Source organism: Triplophysa dalaica, chromosome 17 (assembly GCF_015846415.1).
Source record: "Triplophysa dalaica isolate WHDGS20190420 chromosome 17, ASM1584641v1, whole genome shotgun sequence".
NCBI lineage: Eukaryota > Metazoa > Chordata > Actinopteri > Cypriniformes > Nemacheilidae > Triplophysa > Triplophysa dalaica.
This window is the reverse complement of record NC_079558.1, coordinates 5,925,890-5,945,625: the sequence shown is the minus strand read 5'-3', so window position 1 is coordinate 5,945,625 and position 19,736 is coordinate 5,925,890. Positions and strand designations below refer to the sequence as shown.

General features: G+C 38.0%; 1 protein-coding gene across 12 annotated transcripts in view; it reads left to right on the top strand.

The window, feature by feature from the left end:
• Positions 1 to 10,143, top strand: part of cacna1g (calcium channel, voltage-dependent, T type, alpha 1G subunit) — a 106,486-nt gene extending 96,343 nt beyond the window's left edge. For 8 of the 12 annotated variants that reach the window (XM_056770622.1, XM_056770619.1, XM_056770613.1 and 5 more), the window contains 5 exons: positions 582 to 725; positions 2,046 to 2,168; positions 4,696 to 4,885; positions 5,044 to 5,213; positions 8,671 to 10,143. In XM_056770622.1, coding sequence (XP_056626600.1) covers positions 582 to 725; positions 2,046 to 2,168; positions 4,696 to 4,885; positions 5,044 to 5,213; positions 8,671 to 9,468 — 1,425 coding nt within the window. In that variant the 3' untranslated portion in view covers positions 9,469 to 10,143. Of the gene's footprint in view, positions 1 to 581; positions 726 to 2,045; positions 2,169 to 4,695; positions 4,886 to 5,043; positions 5,214 to 5,509 lie in introns of all 12 variants that reach the window. The other 4 variants (XM_056770618.1, XM_056770616.1, XM_056770620.1 and 1 more) reach the window with 3 other exon arrangements.
• Positions 10,144 to 19,736: the final 9,593 nt, after the last annotated feature.

Here is a 19,736-nt window from a genome sequence, read left to right as displayed (position 1 = left end):
TACTCAACATTAAGCTGTTAGCAATGAGGTTTAATTGCAAGAAAAAAGTAGTATTTGGTTGTGATAAACCTTTAAAGTAGTTAGAATTGGGCAGAAATACTGTCTAATGCACTTTTTTCGGTCCTCAAAACTAGTGTCCTTGGGACTGCGGTTCTCCGAACTCCGATTTGATAGGTGGTGCTGTCACAAAAATAGGTAGTGCTGGAATTGCGGTCCTGGAATTGGAGCCTCCGTTATTGCAGTCGGATAGTATTGCAGTTTATCTACATTAATAGCAAAGTAATACATCTGATACTGATGTACCATTTTACTTGTATTATTATTTTATAAATGCATTATTTGCCAAAACTAAATTCTTATTTTTAAGTAAAACTGCATTTCTATGTAGTTTATCTCACTGTAAGTCTTCCTTGTGGCTATCTACGCTACTGTATACATGTACAAACTGCTTTTCTTCCTTCTTTCCCCTGTTTTTTCTCTGTGTGCTGTCATATGTCACCCCTCTCTCTCCTCTGCCTTGCTCTCTCTGTTCGCTCTCTCTGTGTCCTTCATTCTGTCTTTTGCGTGCCGGGGCTTCACAGCGGAGGCCAATGTTTGACTCAGTTTCCCTGGTGATCCAGGGCTCACTGGAAGGCGAGCTCAGCATCATGGACAACCTCTCTGGCTCGATCTGCCACTTCTACGCTCTGCCTCCCTTTTCCAGCAAGCACTGCAGTGAGAAACAGGTCAATGGCTTTCCCCGCTAACTGTCTTTAGCGTCTTTTCTCTGTCTGAATCTCGCTTCCCTATTTTTCTCTGTTCTTTTCTCTGTCTCTCTGGACCAAAGTTGTTAGACTTTCACTTGTTGAGTAATAGTGGCAAAGCTTTTTTGTGACAATTACAAAATCACCTCTGCGTCTCTGGGATTTCTATCACTTTCTAAACTCAGAGACATGCATGCTCTTCTGAGGGCTCGGTTCTGCTCCACTAACATCCGTCTGAATGAGAATATTTATTTTCTCATCCCATAAAAGTGATGAAAAGTGTTCTGGAGTTCTCCAGCCGGAGAAATGCTTCGACTTTGGTGTCTCGTCCCAGAGACCATAAATACCCATAAATACCAAATTGGGCGATGGACTCATCATACTGGCGTCAAAGAGCTAAAGATCGATAAAGTGATGGACCGCTGTTGAATTATGCAAGAAAATCTCTTTTGGTCTCTTTCACTGAGAAATATTACATTAAATTGCATTAGCATTTCAGAATGCAGTCTTCTAAGAAGCTTTATTGAAGAATGTGTAATGCCTTTATAGAAATAGCTGGCCACGTTTTCTGTCCTCAATTTTGATGACTTTGCAAAAGGTTGTTCCAGCCCAAACTCTGAGGGGTCAGTCGGACATTGCAGTATGCGGTAATTTTGCCTGCAACAGGATGTCTTTTTTCCACTGTTAGATTAAGTTTTGTGACTAGGGATGTCAAATTGCATCATTTGCGATTAATCGATAACCAAATGAAAATAAATGCACACGCATACATAATATATATTATGTTACATTTAAATACAATTTAATATATATAAATACATTTAAATACATTTTGCATATTTCTAAAATATATAATAAAATATATTTATTACAACGTTTGCCGAAATATTTTACTAGAAAACACAGGTACTTATCAATGGCGAACAGTAGTTATTTCATTGACCAGCAGAGGGTGCTAACTGTACCTTGCAAACCAGTAAAACATGCCGTGTAGAGCTTTTAATTATAAATTCTAATACACCTTCAATTTGTGGGAACCATTAAACATGAGGACATTTATTATCGCTAAGAAAAGTCATTCACCTCTCCTGTGCCTATGAGCAGGTCCCCTTCACCTGACTCTATAGCTGTGTTCTATCTAAGCACTTTACTTACATTTATATATAAACGGACTCCCTCACAAATAGTTTTGCATCCAAATTTTGTTTGTTTGCATTAATCTTTGTTTGAGTCTGTGTGTTTCTTCTAACTATGCATGTGCTGGTTGACCGTCTCACTCTTGGCTCGTCTCTTCTTCTTTAGATTCCTCTAGCCGAAGTGGAGGCTCTGTCTCTGTCGTCGGAGAAATCCTGGTCCTTAGCACTGATGGATGACTCTGTCCCCGACGATTTTAACCCCCTCTTACTAACCAGTCAGGAGTGCAATGTATTTAACAGTAGAGCAATGTTCATCCTCCACTCCTGCCTCTCAAGCCTAAACTGTTTCCAAAGCCATTCAATCCCTCTCCGTCTGCTTCATGCAATTTTGCATTTCAAATTCATACTTATCTTTCAATACAAGAGCCTAATAAAGGTTTTAAATTCCTTACATGTTTTTACGTGCATGACAGTAGATAAACATAATTTTGCAATTCCACATGCTGAGATTAGAAATCAGGCGTAAAACAGCTGTGGATTTCATACCAAAGTAATGTTAATGATCTCCTCAACGGTTTTTGTGCAGAGATGAGAGACGATTGTGTTTGGAAGCTTTAGGTTTTCTAACCGTGCCCTATTCTCTCTCTCTCTTCATTCCTCACCAGCCTAGTGTTTGTATGGTCCAGTCCAGTAGAATAGTTTTACTGCCTGTCGGTCGGCTCCTTTACTGTTTGGGTTTAGCAGCTGTCCCTGTTTCTCCTCCTTCGTATCCGAAGGCCATTTCTCAATGTCTACTCCATTTATCTTTTATTCTCTGTGGGTGCTTTTTAGATGTTCCTGTTTGCATCATACATCTTCATATATGTGTCCCTGTTTGTGTCTTACTGTATATTTGGTGTATTAAAATTATGTTTTTCCCTAGTACCATGCTTCTTTAAAGTACATAGAGTGTGGTATGTGGTCGGCTTCTGATGTCTGCCAGCTACAGTAGTACAGGCTCTCGGCACAGCTTCTGAAGGGAGGAGGCTGATGGTTTCTCAGAACTATGCTCATAGATCCATAAATAATGGAAACATAATTTTTTTCAGATGAATGAGATTTGGATACAGCCTGTTCTAGTATTTCTAGTATTACATTTGGACATTAATAGAAGTAGAAAATAACAATAGAATAATCATTTAAAAAAATCACATAGATGAATGTAAATGTGTTTGTGTGTGCACTGTGGTGCCAAGCATAATGCATTTTAAGTCAACTTTTAAAAAGTTTATAACCCTGCGAAATCGAAATCAGAGTTATATGTGTTCATTGTCTTATATGGGAAAATTAAATATTTTATGTATTTATTATATCTATAATGCTTTACTTCTGGCATATATCTCGTAAATATTGATGACTCATCCTGCAACTTTTTTCAAATACTCTCCAGAATAAGAATAATTATTTTTTAATACATATTGTGTGCAGCCGTGGAAAGAATTAGGAGACCATTCCAATTTTTTTTATTAAATAAGCATTTATACCTGCATTGTGGCCATTCCAGTCCATTGTCTGTTGAATTTCAACTAACTCGAACCTCATCCAACACAGCAATCTAAAAGACTGACAGCATGAAAAGACACATAAAAACTGTGCTACAAATCGAGGTTCTCACATAAAAAAAATATTTTGAACCTTTCCTAAATCCATGAAAAAATATCACTGTGAATGTGAAAGTGAATATGTGACCCTGGATCACAAAACCAGTCTTAAGTAGCACGGGAACATTTTTAGTAAAAGACAAAAATACATTGTATGGGTCAAAAAATTATATATTTTTCTTTTATTACAAAAATTATTAGGATACTAAGTGAAGATCATGTTCCATTAAGAAATTTTGTAAATGTCCTTCCTTAATTATATGAATTTTTTTTCTTTTTGTGCTTGGATTGACTGCCAAAGTGCCCTTTATTAACAACTTCAAAGGCACTTTTCTCAATATTTAGATTTTTTGCACTCTCAGATTCTCAGCCAGTTATCATCCTATTCTAACAACTCATGCATCAAAAGAAAGCTTATTTATTTAGCTTTCAGATTATGTAAACATCTCAATTTAAAAAAAATTACCCATAAGACTGGTTTTGTTGTCCAGGGTCACATATAAACTTGTTTTCTTTGCAGTATTTGAGGTCTGAAAAAATACAGAACATTTTTCTTATTGTGACCTGTTTCTCCAGTTTTTCATTTTCTGCAAATAAATGCAAATAGAAACAATGTTTTGTTTATGATATTATTGTACATAGTTCACAGAATAAAACAAAAATAATAATTTTAACAAAAACATTCCAATAAACAGTAAATTTTCTAAGTGGTCCTTAATATTTTCTGCGACTCTACATTCTAAGTTTTAAAAAGGAGAATACGCCATTTAATATATCAAGCACATACATGGTTTTTATCAGATAATTGTTAAAATATTTAAATATTTTAAAGAAATGGCACAATTAAATGATTTTTCCTTGTGTGTAACGGAATAAAACAAACCAAATCTAAGTTAATAACATGCAGCTTTATAACAACCTGTATTTGAATAAAAGACAACATTTTATATAAAAATATGGTTTTGTATACATGGATACAATATGGTTTATGAGAATACATTTCTAGATCAGTCTCCTCCCTCTGTCTAGTGCAAAGTGATGTTTGCTAACCAGTCCGGCCTATATGTATTAGGTGCGATATATGTGCATCATTATGTGTCCATAAGGGAAGCCCCCTGAAATCCAAACACAAGCACCTTCTCAAACCCATTTTGCTTTTCTTTTACTCCCCCTCAGTCCACAGATCCACCAGATCCTCCAGACCTCCAGGAGCAAGACGAGCCAATGCATGAGCACCTGCTGTATGTAAAGAAGACCTCAGTGGGCCGTACACATTCTCTGCCTAATGACAGCTACATGTTTCTGCCACTTCAGCCCAATGCATCCCACAGTACCCACAAAACCTCATCTCACCTCGCTCAAACAGGTAAAGCACTTAAATGTGCACTGCTTTTATGCATACAATTTTAAGTTTATAAAAGTGGATGAGTCATAAGCATGTCATAACATAGTAGTAACAGTGTATTAACATGATTTATGTAAACGATTGCTAGATTGTGTCATATTGATTGTTTCTTCACACAGGGTCGACTGGATCTGTCCAGTCTCACACAGAAGAGCCCACCCAGCATCTGATTGTGCCCACAGATCTGTTTCGACCGATAAGTCCTCATAGCCTGTCTGACTCAGAGAGCATCCCGCGAATCCCCCCACCTCGCCGGGCACACACTCTCTCGCGGACCTTACGCAGACAGGTGAGCACAATCTATTTCAAAAGACGGAATGACGCATTGCTTGTTCAAATGTCGACACACACCTGCTTTCTTGATCGTATTCTCTCTCTGCTTGTCTTTACATGGAATGTCTTCTAGCCAATAGTTTATCCGTTTGGAGACTTACGGGGATGTCATTGATATAAAGTCTGACACCTCTGCACTGTTGATCTCTCCCTCTGGCCAGTACATTTCTGCTCTTAATCCTTCCTGCATTCTCTCCTTTTCTCTGCTTTCTTTTGGTCTGCGTACCCTCTAACGTGACTTACCCCGAGCAGCTCAGCATGGTCCAACCCAAGCCTGACCCCGAACTGCTCCTGAGACACAGATACTCCTGTTTCTGAGAGAGCCGGAATGGGGTGGTTAATTCAGCTGGCCTCCTCACCACTGATCCCTCAAACTCCACCCCTGACTCTCTCCTTCCTTCACTTACCACACTCCTGAAATCCTATTCCTTCAGCCCAGTGCATTTCACCATGGCTACTGCAAAGACCAAAACTGTTGGTTAAAGATCATAGGGACATAAAAATTGATAAAACGTTTTTGTCTGCCTTAACCACTTCTAACCCTTTGCCACAAACATACTGATTAAATAATTCACATTTTGATATAAAAGCGCAAAATTCAAACCTCTTTTTCTGCAATCGTCTTCACTGCCTCTGATCTAGAGAGAAACCGTTGTTATTTTTTCTCTCTACACCAAAACGTCCATTTTGTGTAACACGACAGTGACTGTGGTGGGATGTTCATATATATTATGGTGGTCTCATTAGGTCTGTTTTTTGTAACAAAATAATTTGTTTACAATTTCAATATTATACTATTTCTTTCTTTGAAGTGAACACAATAAAACCAGATTAATTTTAGGTTAAATGTATTTCATAAATGTTAAAAAAATTTGGGTAAAAAATAATTGTAATATTTTTATGTCGACTTTTTAAATTTGTCCTGTGTTATAACTTAACTTGGGTTTAATGATACTTTACTGATTAAATTTTGAAAAAATTTACACTAACAGTGGTTGAAATCTATTGTGACAACTTGTTCATAAGGTCCATCAAGTTTTTTTTTATGTAATTACTAGTGGTGGGCCGTTAACGGCGTTAACGCAGTGAGACTCTTATCGCGCGTTAAAAAAAATGTCGCCGTTAATCTATTCTCAAAGTTGGGTTGGGAGCTGGGTCTATACTACGCAAGCTATGATGACTTTCACCTTGATATTTTAGCGCGGATGTAAACCAGCTTAACTGCACTATACTGGGCGAGAACGAGATTTTTCAACTCGCGTGATTCGCGTCATTCGCGGTAGCAGAAGCCGCCTCATCATCTCATAACCAGGGCTTCATTCGCGTCCTTAGCGCCGCCTCATCATCTCATAACCAGGGCTTCATTCGCGCGATTCGCGCAGCAAGTAGGTCTATTGGCTCTTTGCATTAACATATAAATCACTCGCGCTTGACACGCCATTCGCGTTTGGTCTGAACACAACATAACGTTACTGTGAAATTACCGCATCAAACGTGACGTGCTAACATGGATACAGCTATGAAGCCGCCGGGTTTGCTTCAGGGAATATTAATTTTTAAGAAGCTTCCCAATAGAAACATCGACAAGACTAAGGTTGTTTGCACCTTGTGCAATGCGGAATTGGTTTAAAAAAAAAACTTTCTCTCAACAGGTAGTGGTCTAGCTTTGTATTGAGATCTAATGTATTATGGCTCCTGTATGACATATCGCTTGTTGCTCCCTCACTCTTTGTAAGTCGCTTTGGATAAAAGCGTCTGCTAAATGACTAAATGTAAATGTACTGTAGGAGCTCTTCCAGTCTCAAGTACCACCTAAACGCAAATCATCCCTTAGCTAATGCGGAAGTAAACACAAATTCATCTTATTGAACATAATTTAATTTTCATCACCAATTATCATAGTAGAACAGCTTTCTCAAGCAGTTTGTGATGCATTTTGGAAACAGGAGATGAGCCCCTGGTCTAATGCGCCACCTGGCTTGAGAAACCCGTTCTCAAAGACTTACTTTTAGTCATTATTTGGGTAGCACACATATTCTGAATGCCTTCGGCAGAATTCAAATGAGCCATTTTAATCTAGATAAAAAAAATTAATCTATGCCCACCACTAGTAATTACTCTAAAAATTAAACTTATACTGAAAAGAAATAAAAAAAGAGTTACTAGTTGCCCCAATGTCCAGTCTATACTGTACATGTTTTCTTTTATTTCCTTTTTAAAACCTGCCAAACTGATATGTAACAGCACAATTAAACATTGTTTGCATTATTTAAAACAAAAACAAATGTATGTGTCAAAAGGTTAAAGGGAACATCAAATATTCAGCCTATGGAGCATTTATCTTTTATTACCTTTCGCTTTTAGTCTAGCGTACAATTGAATGACTGTCCATTATATTTCTCCTGCCGCTAGATGGCAGCACAACTTCAATTTAAGTTTCAACACAACAGATATGTTTAAGGCTCTGTCTCTGTTCTCCATTGGCTATCTTTCTAAGTTTGACAAGGTTCCCCTCGATCTTTAACACCTCATAAAACGCCCGCCCACCTCTCTCCTACTGGGCTGATTCCACTCTCCAACTCCCTTTATTAGAGGAAAAGGAGCAGATCTCCAGTTATTGAGTTCATAGAGACAGTGTGACCCCATGAAGAGACGTGGGTCTTGTGGTCTGTTGCAGTAGCCCAGTGGCTCAGAGTGCAGTCTGCCAAACAGTGCCTGTAGGGTAAATCTTTCTCTGCCCTATTTAAACCAATACACAATATTTTACTAAAAGTGCAATTGTTACTGTACGTTTTCACCTCTGTGACTTCACCCGTACCAGTGGCATGTAAATCAGGCAGTCAAAGTATTCCGCTTACTAGTTTGTGGAGATGTTAAGATACAGAGCGAAATTTAGAGACAGATATTCACATGGCAATTTCTCAGTATTCCGGTACACTTTCTGAATTGGTTGAAAGTGCACATGGTGAACATTACAATGAACACAATAACACAGCAAATACTGAGAATGTTTTCAACTGGTAGTAAACTGGTTGCTGCTCTAGGAATGTCACTTTAAAAACGAATGTGTAACTGCTATTGAGCAAGTTTTATTGAAACTTTGATACTCTTGCACAATTTAAGAACTATTTTTTGTCTGTTAAAGGTTTAATCTTCGCTCACAAACTTGCCGAATCTAGATGCCCAAAGGCGGTGTCTCTATTTTTCTAATTTCACCACCCCTCATTTGTAGCAGAGAGCTTGTGGATTGCAATGCTAATGGTGAACTCCACTCTAACCCCACGCTACCCCCTCCCGTCCACCGGCTTCTCAACCCCTAACATCTCATACTAACTACTCTAACCTTTTCATGTCCTAATCCCTAATGTTACCCCCTACCCTCCCCTCACCTCCTCCGTCCCTGCTCTCCTCAGGTGGCAGTGAGTGCTGACTCTCAGGAGACTCTGCACTCAGAGGAAGGGGACAATGAGGATCCCCCTGTGAACTTTCCACCTCAGCTGCAGCCCCAGCCCTCACTCTTTCTGGTACCCGCCACACCGGGCGCCTCTCCGAAACCACCCCGATCTAGTGTCCATACGCAGCACAACCCCTACGACCAGTACAACGTCTTCAGCAGACGCGCCGACTCTCCGCCCCCAGCCAAACAGGAGAACATGGACTCGGTGGACCACGAGGTGTCCCGCATCATCAAAGCGGGGCTCGCCGGGAGGAGTGACGACGGAGGCGTGACGGATCAAGGTACGAGTAGGCATGAGCTTAAGAAGTACCACAGCGTGGACACTCAGGGCCAACGAGCGCTGCTGCTGCCGCGGCCCTCGTCCTGGCTTGACGACCCGCGGCGCCACTCCGTCGAGGTGTTTTCGTCCGTGGAGAGCAGCCCCCAGCGCAGTTCCATCTCCTCCGGCTTCGTCTCGCGAGCCGACAGCCTGCAACAGCAGTCCTCGCCACGCACACGCAAGAAAAAAATGAGCCCTCCGTGCATCTCCGTGGATCCGCCGGAGAGTCAGGAGCTTCCAGGGGGCTTTCACCCAGCACCACCTCCGCTACCACACCGGGACACTTGCCTGAGGAGACGTGCTCCATCTAGTGAATCCAAGGACTCTTTCGATTTGGGTGGAGGAGCGGAGGCTCTGTCTCAAGATGGTGTTCCCATATCCAAGCTCTTGACTTTGCCTAGCTTCTCATTTGAGAAAACAAGCTCCGAGCACTGAACATTGACTCGTTCACGAGCCCACGCACACGATCGCACGCATACACACGCACACATGATGCACTCGGTGTATCCGTGATGGTGATAGTCATAGTAATAATATCTTAGAGAGTAATAATGAAACAACGGTGAATACTCCATGAGGAATAGTAACTATACCTTGTATTTTTTCTCTACTGCCAAAAGAAAACAAAAGGATGTGCTGAGGATCAAACAAGCTAATAATAAGACTCTCTCTCCTTAAAGACCTCATGACCTCCTTACGGATGTCAGCGCCGAGCCTGAGGGAGCGTGTTCCCTTCTGGCTGTTGGGAAGAATTCACACAGCACTGTATCGATGAACTCCCTTATGGGCACTGATGAAGGTACAAAGCAATATGAACGTTTTAGAGACACTATTTTCTTAAATTATTGGGCCATAGTGTTTGTGAAGGATGTAGAATTTTCTTTTTTCGTTTCGTTATGGTTTTATTTGTGTCTTGTTGTGATGATTCTTTTCTCATTAATGTTCAAATGGTTGTTTTGCGTTATTTTTTCACCATAGGATATTTTTAGCCTTCTTGGTTTAAAAAAAGAAAACATTTTTCAAAGTGCCGGGATCCATGTCTTTGTAGGAATAATGATGATTATATAAATATTCATGATATATCTCTTTAAAATAAAGCATTGAACAGTTCTTGGATTTTTAAATACAAGTATTAGATCGATGTGCCCTGTCTAAAGAACGAGTCTCGTGACAGATTCATGAAACGCAAACATGGGATTGTATCTGCAGATTGGACTGGGAACTACTTTTATGGGCGGAAAAGCACTACTATTAATTCACTTCATGAGCAGGAAAAAACGATGACATGCTGAAATTTGTAAGGACCTTATTCGAAATTTTGTTACAATTCTAGTGTTTTTGCACAGGTTTGGAGTTTTCATCAGCTCTCTAAGTAGACAAATAAATGTCTATATTGTACAGCCTATACAGATTTTTTTTAAATGTAACATAAAACAAAGAGAGAAACAAAAAATTAGCCGTCCCTAAAAGCCTCAAGGTACTTAATCAAAACAAGTATACTGTATGTATTCTATTCAGTCACTCTACGTTTAAGTTACAGTACATTCATCCCTTATGTTAAATTCTGACCGAAGATCAGAAACGGCTGTTGATTGAAGCTGTTGTCAAGTGATCTGTGAATGACTGAAGCTGTTCCCTTTGGTTTCCACATTAGCTCATATGAACATCTGCAGGCCTCCTTTCAAACTCAGGGAAGCTTAAGTTTCATCACATCCAGCTCTGTAATATAGCCTTATTTCTCTTCAAAGCGCTGGCTCAGCGTGTGGTTAAACCTGCTTTTAACATAGGACCAATTTCGGAATGATTTAGCAGCTTCATTTTGGCAATCTACACTAGCATTCCTCAATCCCTTTAGTACTATCCATGTATAAGATGTGATGTGATCACTGTGCCTAAGGAGTTATCTGCACAATGAAACTGAACATAATGATTTTAGAATTCACAGATTGACTTACCGATGTTCTTTATTGCTCATCATTTCTGCACGAGACATTCTGTCATCGTATAAACTCTTTATTAGTGTTGTGTGGTTCTACCTTGAGGACATTTTGGAGCGCCGATGCAAACTGTTCCTTGTTCATCATAACATTTATTACTTTGATGTATTGGCCAAATGTTTGAAGCAAGTTAAATGTTTCTTTGACACCGCACAAGGATGATACAATTCCCAATTGGCTTTCTTTCAAACTGCTCAAATTCTTGGAAACAGATCGGGGAACCAGCTGGAACCGTATAACTTTGAGGTTATTGGTAAACATCCTCAGAAGGAAATGACATTTGACCTCTGCTGTGCTTCTATGGCAATCTTCTCTGCAGGTTTCTACTAGGAAAATGCAGCCCGACAGCCGGGGACTCTTCGATTTACAAGCTCCCAGAAGATGAGTGTTGGAAAATCTACAATAACTTAATTTACAACACACGATGAATCGATCTATTCATCTTGTAAAACATGACGTGTTTCCCATTGAGCACAGTGTAAAGACGAAAAGAACATCTCACTAGATGTTTTTGGGTGTGGGGGTCTTGTTTACAAGCAGCGATGTCATTGTGACTCTTTGGGAGGTCTTCTGTTATTGGCCGAGTAGTAATTGTTTGCTCATTAGTTTTGCTCTGGTGCTCTGCTGAAAACCAGCAGAAACCCATTTATCACCTCCTTCCAAATAATAGATAAATGGTTCAGAAATCCCTGTTGCATCACATGAGGTGACAATGATAAAATGGAGCTTAGTTTTAAATGACATAAAGATATTTGATTTGTTCCAGATACATTTTTGAAACATACATTTAACAACTTTTGACTTGGTGACATGGTCGACTCATCGGTCTTTTTTTGTGACTGTCAGACAACGACATGATCACCTCATTGGATGGAAGTCTCTGCCATGTTGATGTGCTGAATTCAGAGAGAGGACAGGCTCCTAGAAGACCTTTAATGCACAAGCTATCATGTGATTGGCTAGAAAAACATAGATGAATTATTGGATTCATGAGAATGAAAAGCATTTGGTCTGACCTACAGAACCCCTCATTTCGGTTTCTTTTTTAGAATAGTTTACTTAAGTAAAATCTCACTTGATTTGTTTCTGACCTACATTATTTTTATACAGTAAGCTTAAAAGATGAGATACGGCTCAATGCCTTTCTAATGGCGCGGTTTTATCTGAAGGGAATAATGATCGTAAATGCCACTGTTCATCTGAACTGTTCAGCATAAGTAAAATTGGACTGTTACACAGAAAAGAAATGAAACCAAAGTGGCTGTAAAATCTCATTCCTGACATAATTATGTGTGTGAGATGGAATGCATTTGAAACAGCATTACGGAGATTAAGCGAGAGGGAAGTTGAATGATAGAACTTGGTAATCGCATACAGCCACGGACCTCATGTCCTGCTGAGAGACTCATTCCAAAGCACAAATCAGCCCATGATGGGCATATTCATTAAACATTTTTTTGTCTGTTGGAACATGAACTTCGAGTTGAATTGGTCATCTGAAAGAATTTATCAGAGATCTTGGTGTTGCTTACCAAAAACGTTCTCAAAGCACAGTGTGCTTCTTTCTAAACAACTTTTCAGGATTTCCAGGAAGACAAAGTAAGTTCCTTTGGCTTAAAGGTTGTCTTCATGTCATTCACCTTAAGAAACCTTTCACGATTTTACTTTATTTAGGTGCAATTCCAACCTGACAGAACGGGCCAACAGAAACACAGATCCACACAAAACCCTTCAACTCTGGTACGGTATGTTGTCCCGATGTAACCCAACGTCAACTGGCTGTTTAAAATCAATGATGGGTATCATTTTAAGGGTCTGTCGAAGATTAGTTTAAAAAAAAATTGTTATCTGAGATTGATAGATCTATCGGTGTCTGTTCTAAGAAAACCAGAACACTGTTAACTTGAAATTGTTACATGAGACTATGAGAGGATTTTCTGTCCTTCATTATTCAGCCAATATAAAGATGTCCAAAAGGATGGAATGGAGATAAAATTCATTTTTGAAACTGCAACAAACAGGGTCCTAAGTCAAGCAAAGTAATAACGGGGCTAGCGTACCTCTCCATTCACAGTTCTGTTGATGATGCGCAGTTATTACACGTTGCATTGTTATTTTTCATTTCATTATTTAAGTAAGGGATAATGTATTTTGCGATAACAGCCGGGTGCTTGTACATTATCCCACTTATTCCACGGCTACTTGCCACATGAGAAATGTTAATTTGAAATATTTTATTAACTCACTTATACCGAGTGCAGTACTTCCGCGAGGAATAGCCATTTAGTTTTCGTTTTTTTAAAGTAAGAAACGACGTTCAACATCACAAACAGCCAAATTGGTTTGATCGTTTGTAAATATAACATCATATATGTTATTAAAATACATATTTAAAATACATTTTTGTGTAATATTAAACTGCCCCTCTCAAAATGATTTACAGAATCCGGGTTATAGGGTGTTATTAGTTTTGAGCGGTTGTTATTTGAAAATAACAGCCCTTGGAATGTTGGGAATGACCAATCAGAATCAAGCATTCAAATGAGCTGTGTAATAATAAGTATATGTGTTTCTTGCTCATTGTCTGGTTGTGAGCGGTTACAGAGGCATGAACATGATACATGTTGGGAGATGATTTAATGATTTTTGCTAATCTCAGAGCACAAAGACTAGCAGATTTGGCTTGTTAGTCACATGCTTTATATCATGATTTTCATTTTATCTGCTTGTCAGTGAAATGACCCTGTTGACCTTTAATTTTGTCATTTATTCATACTGTATGATTGCACAAACTGCATGCATGAACATTAAAAATGCCGGTAACACTTTATAATAACTGCACGCTATCAATCATTTGTTAAGCATCAGTACATAGTTAATTAATCATTTATGAAGCATTGGCCCCACATTAATAGACATTAGTAAGCAGTTTATAAATACAGCTATAAATGCTTTGTTCTTGATTTATAAGCATGTATATAATATGCTTAATAATCAAATTTTCATACTTTATTAAGGATGAATTCATCGTCTCTAAATTAAGGATTACATTACTTACAAACCAGTTAGTTAGGAGTTGTCAGTGGTTCATGAGATCATTTAGAAAGTGTAAGTAAATGATTAATAAACTCTTTGAATGCACATTTATACATCTTATTATTCTGACATATAGTAACAGTTACTTAATTTGTTAATAAATGCTTTTTTAACACACATTCCTGCTGTAATTCATGATTAATTAAGGTAGTTATAAAACATTTACTAGTTGTCAGTTAACTATTTTTGTGAGCTCATCTAAAGTGAGGACTATGTATGCCTTGTATTTTGACCGAGGTGCACAAAATATAGGTAAATGTGATGTTTATATATAGTGTATACTGTATGTACAGTATTTTTTATAAGAAACAATGTATTCATGTATACTATCGCATTAAAATAGTTAACTGGTTTTCTTCCATTTTAAAAGGTACTGGAGAAAAGGATTTAAGTTAACGCTAAAGAGATACAGTATTGGCAATTGACTCAAAGCGGACGCTTATAATATTTACCATATATCTGTTTGAGTTGACATTTTTTGAATCATGCCCCTTAAAAGTTCTATTTGTGACAGTCAGTCTCAAAATCTAATTCTGAGATGATGAGCATTAAAGTTTGATTTCCACCATCAATCTTTGACATGGCTTTACTCAGTCAATATTAAAGATGTCAAAGTTATATTTCAAAGAATGTACTTAATTTTTGTGTATGATTTTATTGAGAAAACTGTAAGTCACCAAAAAATTACTGGGTCACATTTTATTTATTTGTTTTAAACTTTTCAACTATGACCGTAGTTAGCATAATATTACTGGGTGCATCTTCCACACCAGAAAGGACAGCACTTTATATAAACGGCTGAGCAAACGCATTTATAAAATCTAACTTCAAAAGTAATTCAATTTTACTTTCCTAAAGTGGAGATAGAAGAAAAGATCAAGAAAAAGCAGCTCATAGCTGCCGAGTCTGTTGTCTCTATGGGCACATCAGTCTTGGATTGGTTCGTGTTCAATTGAAGGTCAGTGTTTTTTCTCCAACCTTTCATTTATCAGAGCCCCTTTCTCTTTAAATCATATCGGTTCATCAACCTGACCAAAGGACTTTGATAATATACAGTACTCTTTTTTGCAAGATTGTCACTTGGATTAATGAAGTTTGTGTTTGGTAAAGGGAGATAAGCTTCTGACTAAATGTCATGTTTCCTTAATTCCTAAAGGTTTGAGTATTAACCAACACAATACAACAGCTTCTTTTTCATTAGATTCCATAGTAATCTTCCAGCAAGTCATCTCTGTTGAACATCTATAAAGTGGTATATACAACTCTGTTTATATTTCAAGTCTTTTGAAACGCTTGATTCTTAAAAATGTCTGCCTTTTGTTATGTTGAAGAATGTCTTCACTGTAAAAAAATCATGCCTCGACTCAAAATTGTGTAGTTATCAAATCCATCTAAATGATTCAAATAGGACAATTGCTAATTATCACATATGGTTGATAATATTTCATTTAATTTGCCAAACTTTAACTGAGCCAATTGACAAAACATATCCAATAACTACAAATGTTTTTGTGGAGGCTTGATTTTTTCTACAGTGATGTGGATTTTAATTTCTGGTTCACTCATCATAGGACGTCTCTTTCTTCCAAACACACGCATACACACTTCACAAGCCATTATAAAAGTGGAAGCCTCCATCCTTTGCCCACAAACCTACTCAATGGAAGCCAAGCACAAGCTTTTTAATAGGCTGTATCTCCTGTTCCAAACAGAAGCTTGATCCGCCCAAGATAATCACATAACATGAAGAGATATCCTGCACGTCTGCATGCACACTGACACACATCCCTCATCACAAGTGTTCAACAGAATTGTCTAGAGAAATGGGTATACAGTTTTTTTATTTCTCACAACAGCCATTGTCTTTTTATATAGCGTGTTCTTAAATGCTAAATCAATGCCGTTTTGTGGCATGTCTGTTTAATCCATTTAACCCTGTATGTAATGCAGTTGTGTGGCATACATTAGGAGCATGTGCTGATGCTATCTACTCCACTTCCTGTTGTTAAGATCCGTGCCATGTAGTTCTTCACGTCCCTGTCATTGACCGTGCTTATCAGGAACATGGCCAAACTTGGTTAAACTGAGAATCCAGTCGATTGAGATGGTTATCGTGATGCTTGTGTAGGAGACTCCTGTTTCCTTATTTAGAGGTTTCTACAATTTTAGTGTGGCGAGAGCAAATGGAAGACATTTTGAATATGTGAAATCCCTTATTCAACAGTTACAGTCCACTAGTTTGCAATGTTCTAGAGCAAAGTGGGGTTGGCATCAATAGGGAGCGAAGATGCAGTGTAACAGTCAGATCAGGGTGTCTTTGATGATAAATTGTAAACCGAGTCTTGAGCCTATCAGCTGTCTCGTTTTTATAAAAAAACATCAATGTTTTTTTTTGCTGTTTGAAAAAAGTTGAAGATAACATTACAAATATTAAATCAGAGGCTTTAACCTCAAAGTCCAAATCAGACAGAGATGAGTGATGATGTTAATCCAGCAAACAGCCTTTTTTTCTGAAGGTGCGTCCGTGTTTCACAATAAGAGATAAAGATAGATGTTCTTCAACCTGGTGCAGCAAAGTTCCTTTGAGCTCCAGAAACTTCCTCACGGCATGTGAAGCAACTTACCGTGTATACGGTCACAGCCTTCCTCCACATTGTGAACGCCTATGATGATTCATTCAATGCACATAGTGCCACCTCAGGAATTATTAATGAGTGATGCAGAGAAGTGTGAACCTTCTATAGCTTCATGTATCTTAAGCGGTTAAAAATATGCCATGTGAAGATCTTGACATTTCAGATCTAGTATTCAAATCTAAAATTCAAATCATTAATCATGTTTGAATAACATATTTGGGTGATATAAATGAGCGAACTTCTTTGGCCTCCCTGCAGTGTTTACATCGCTTTGCCCAAATGAATCGCAAAAAATTGCTAGTACTGAGGAGGAAAGTCTCATAGGGGACCGTGAGGCGATGTGACAAAGTGAAATGTCATCACTGATTCGCTGTTCCTGCTGTGATCGCTCTATTTTTACATAAAAATATTCCGTTTTATGCCATGCTCGGCTCTATGATGCCAAAGGTCGTTGAAGGGCATGTCTCCCCACAGCGATGACATGTCTATTGAAACTGAGTATACAAAGCTAAAATGTGTCAATTTGTGTGAAATCAAGCTTTGCTAATTCTGGCAATGCTCCGTCTCTCTTTGAACAGCGAGTCTTCTAACCCCATCTAATGATAATCCAAGTAGTTTTCGTTCATTGAGTTTGAAGGAAACTATTGTAGGATCAATAATCTTTTAGTCTTCCCTCACACTGCAGCAAAATGTGACCCAGTTCCCATCTTGTTATTTATGATGTTATAACATAATGTAAAAGAGTATTTTTACTTGATGTCCTATAATGTTTTCTTCTGGTAAGCAATTATATAACTCTTACCTATACAACTGTATAAATAAGAAGCGTTAATGAACAATGACAAAGTCATTATAAGCATTGCGACAACCAAAGATATTGAGCATCATTGAGGTTGAAGGATCGACACACAGTACTGTGCATGTAAATGACTGTTTGGTGTATCTTTTTATGTGCCACAGTCATGGATTTAAGACACAAAGAATGACAATAAAACCTTTGACATTATTAAGCTAATTATATCCAGTATATTGTCTTTTACTTACTTAAACAAATAGCCTGAGGGAAGTCAAGTCTCCCATAGATTCACCTGTCAGCTTTCATGTCCTTGATGATGTTGCTTTCACTCAACATCTGTATCTGTGATCTCGCTTCCTTCTCCGTGTCACCGACTCGCTTTAATAACTCGCACTCATCCAGCTGCCACACGTCCATTCCGTGAAAACAGCGTTTCTGTTGTTATAGCTCAACTGTGTGGAACTTCACAAATTGTGCGTGCATTTGGGTTGAAATTAAGCTTAAATCGTGCTTTCCAAAAGATGTTTTCATCTCATTTGGGGCTTTGAATAATCATGTTGGAGAGCACAAAATAAAGAGGCATTTGGGGGATTTGCTGTTCCCTCTCAGAGATGAGTAATGCTCTCTTTGCATTGGTCTGTTATGGACTAATCCTGTTTGTGATCATTTAATTTAGTTAATAGTTCAAGTGGCCAAGACCTTAAATGTGATGCATTACACAAAAAAATATTTTGGTAAAAATATCTTATAGGAAGTAACATTTACTTGATACAAATCAGATTTAAGATGATATACAGGATACAAGACTGTTTTAAATTCACTTTTTTCTTTTCCTCTGTTGACAAATAGATCAGACATGGTTTCCATCTAGTTTCCATCTGATAACACTAAAGGACAGATGGATGCATTTCATGACTTGAAGTGCAGAAAAATAATCTTCACCCGAGGCCAGCTTGAGCTCACACTTTGGATTCATCATTCCATATTTATTAAACGGCACAAATGGCTTACTGCTACATACGAGACACACTGTTACTAATCTGTACCAGCTTAGTTAGCAATGTACAGTGTTGTGTGTTTAAGATAATATAATAATAACTTTGATAAATGTATAATTTAAACTAATGTTTTGTGTATAATATTTATTGACATCATTATTATTATTGAAAATGTATTTCACATATAATTTGTATGCTTTATACGTTTGTAAAAAAAATTGTGTCACTTGCTAATACTTTATTTATATCTCTGGAATTATTGAAAATATTTTGTCAGGGCATTTGCAGGAACGCGATCAGAAAGTCTTGAGCACCTGGCCCTCCAATGCTCTCTGCATGGCACTGTATTTTGTGTCAAAAGTAACTTGAGATGTGTCAGAATTTAGCATCTTCAGTGTAGTCACCCTTTTCTTAAATTTGCAAAAATGTACATTGTCATTTTATCGACCAGCTTCTTGAGGTATCACCCTGAAATGATTTTTAAAACAGTTTTTTACAGAATTTCATCTATACCAGGCTTTTTCTTCATTTTTCGGTTAAAAACAACTCTTTTATTTATATCATTTCTTCTATAAGGCAAAAAATATATGTTGGTACAATTTAATATTTCTCCACATAAGTACCGCAAACCTTCACACATACGCAGATCAAAAGCTTCCTAAGACCATGAAAAACAACTTTTGTAGTGTATGTTTAGCTTAAAAGGCCATATGATGTTACAATCACTGACGGAGGCTATGTGAAATCTTTTTTGAGGGTTTGTATGCACACAAGCTCTTCAAGTTTCTTAAAGTGTCAACAGAGCCTTGCCCAACAACACAATAAAATTGGCTGCGCGACTCAAACCCACCCGGCGTTCCGTCTACAGCCAATTTCTTTCAACTGCAATTTTAAGAGTCAAAACACTACAGCATGTTCTCTCCCCCGATAAACACATTCATTTAGCCTGCGAAGAAATAACTGAAGCCATTTATGGGTATTTGATTTGGCAGGGTGCAGTATTCACAGGAGATTTCGCCGTACAGAAAAGTAACGACAGGACATCAATAAATATCTGATCTATGGGGACAAAAACACAGAAAATGACACCAGTGGTCAGAGGTTGAACATGTGTCACCGGTACCAATTAACGGCCATAATGGACAACGGAGGGGTGTTTGTAAAAGCAGAGGTCTTACTA